Consider the following 2,183-nt stretch of genomic DNA (forward strand, 5'->3'; position numbering starts at 1 on the left):
CCGCACTGGGGCTGCGCGCTGCCCCCGAGTGCGGCGGAGCGGGGGTCTGGGTCCGAGCTCGGCAGCCGCTGCCACAGCCCTTTCCTGCTCCGGGTCGTTTGCGGCCCCCAGGAGACCGTTGGAAGAAGGGGGCGGCCGGGCAACCGTCACGAATTCTCCCAGCGGCTCGAAATCCCCGCCCCGTGGGTCTCTGCGTCTCCTTGGCGACGCGCTGCGCAGTACGACTGCGCAACGCTGACGTCACGTGGGCCGGGGGGGGCAGAGGTGTTTTGGTTCTCGCCGCTCGCCGTCCTTCGCGGAGTCGGGAGTAGAAAGCTTCTGGTTCCTGTCTTCTCTTCCCCTTTCTCGCCCCCTTTCCGCGGCTCCCTCTCTCCTTCCCTCCCGTCTGCTTCTCGTTTTCCTACTGCTGCCCCGGGGCCGGGCCATTTTCCGGGCCGGGCGCACCGAAGCGCGCGGCCCCGGGGCCCCGTGTATGACCCGCTGCCCTACCAGCCCTCGCCTCCCCCGCCCCATGAGGCTGCGGGGCCGCGGCGGCGCTGCCCACTATGGCCCGGAAAGCAGTTAGCAGGAAGCGGAAAGCGCCTGCCTCGCCCGGAGCTGGGAGCGACGGCCAGGGTCCGCAGGTGAGAGCCGCGAGGCCGGGTGCTGGTGCTAGCGCCGGCGCCCAGGCACTAGGTGGGGATTAGGGTCCACAGATCGGGGCAGGAATATGGGTCCAGGGTCTTCAGAGGCCAGGAATAGAGCTCGAGGAGAAACCAGAGTCTTGGCTCTGGAGGAACGGGAAGCCGAAGTCGAGGGAAATGGGGAACAGAACCCACGACGAGAAGTTACTTCGAGGGAGGGAGAAGTCTGCCTTCCAGGGGCGCCGGGAAGCCGGGCAGATTGAGACCCTTGTCAAGGAGGGAGCCCGCAATGGATTACCCAAGCCTTCAGCTGGGTCTTCTGGCATTTGGACACCAAAAACAAACAGCAATCTGGTGTCATTCCTGTACCACCTCTTTTGGAGGGGAAGACCTTGACTTGGATTCTTTTTGTTTGTTTGTTTTGTTTGGTTTTTTTGAGACGGTCTTGCCATGCAGTTCAGGCTGGCCTTGAACTTACTTTATAGCCCAGGCAGGTCTCGAACTTGGAACGACCCTCCTGCCTCAGCCTCCCGAGTGCTGGGATTACAGGTTTGCACCACCACGCCCAGCTTTGGCCTGGATTCTGACTCTAATTTCCTGTGCCTCCTTGTTGATGTTTCCGTTTTTGAGTTCTACAACTGCCTGGAGCACTGGCAAAATGACAGAGGAACACTAGGGCCCTGTACTGGTAGTACATCCCTGCGAGACCCGAGGCCCCAGTCTGGCTCCTAGAGTCGCAGCCTTTACGCTCTGCGGCAGTACAGGCTGCGAGAAAAGAGGGCTGGTAGAGACGCGGCCTAGGTGGGTATGAAACCCACCAAGCCTCTCATTCTTCCCCTTCCCTGTGGAGGGTAGGTGCAGGTGTCTAACTCCGTCGCTCCTGAAAAGGCTGGTGAGCCTGTTGTCCTGGTAGGTCTCACTATGAACAACATCATTTCAATGCTCGAAGAGTTAACTAGAACTTTGTGGGCTGTGATTCCTATTGTGCTGTTTTTGTTGTTGTATGTAAGTCCTGCAGGATGAGTTCTTGGTTATTTTCTGGAATACAGTAGAATCCCTTGTTCTGAAAACAGGTAGCCAAAATAGCTAAAGTTCTGATTTCTAATACTGCTTTTAACAGTTTGCCTGGGATCATTCGCTTCACAAAAGGAAAAGGCTCCCCCCAGTGAAGAAATCCTTGGTGTATTACCTGAAGAGCCGGGAAGTCAGGCTACAGAGTGAAACCAGCTATTGTCGAGTGTTGCACGGTTATGCAGCACAGCAACTTCCCAGTCTCCTCAAGGAGAGAGAGTTTCATCTTGGGACCCTTAATAAAGTGTTTGCATCTCAGTGGTTGAATCACAGGCAAGTGGTGTGTGGAACAAAGTGCAACACGGTAAGTGTCTAGGGTTTGAGAACTTTCGCCTTCCTAGCTTTGCATGCTATAGTCTAGAACCTCTCACTGCACGGTTCCCCGTTTCTTTTTTTTTTCTTTCTTTCTTTCTTTTTTGAGACAGGGTCTCCCTATGCAGTTCAGGCTGCCTTGAGCTCACTTTGTAGCCCAGGCTGGTCTTGAACTCG

General features: G+C 56.5%; 1 protein-coding gene across 1 annotated transcript in view; it reads left to right on the forward strand.

Annotated features, from left to right (window-relative positions):
- The window catches only part of Dcaf12 (DDB1 and CUL4 associated factor 12), a gene marked incomplete at its 5' end in the record, with an annotated part of 31,462 nt that continues 29,279 nt past the window's right edge, over positions 1-2,183 (forward strand). The window contains 2 exon segments of the mRNA XM_005401095.2: positions 1-623; positions 1,744-1,998. Of these exon segments, the coding sequence (XP_005401152.1) occupies positions 546-623; positions 1,744-1,998 (333 nt within the window).

The sequence above is a fragment of the Chinchilla lanigera genome, unplaced genomic scaffold (assembly GCF_000276665.1).
Source record: "Chinchilla lanigera isolate Chin_1 unplaced genomic scaffold, ChiLan1.0 scaffold00071, whole genome shotgun sequence".
NCBI lineage: Eukaryota > Metazoa > Chordata > Mammalia > Rodentia > Chinchillidae > Chinchilla > Chinchilla lanigera.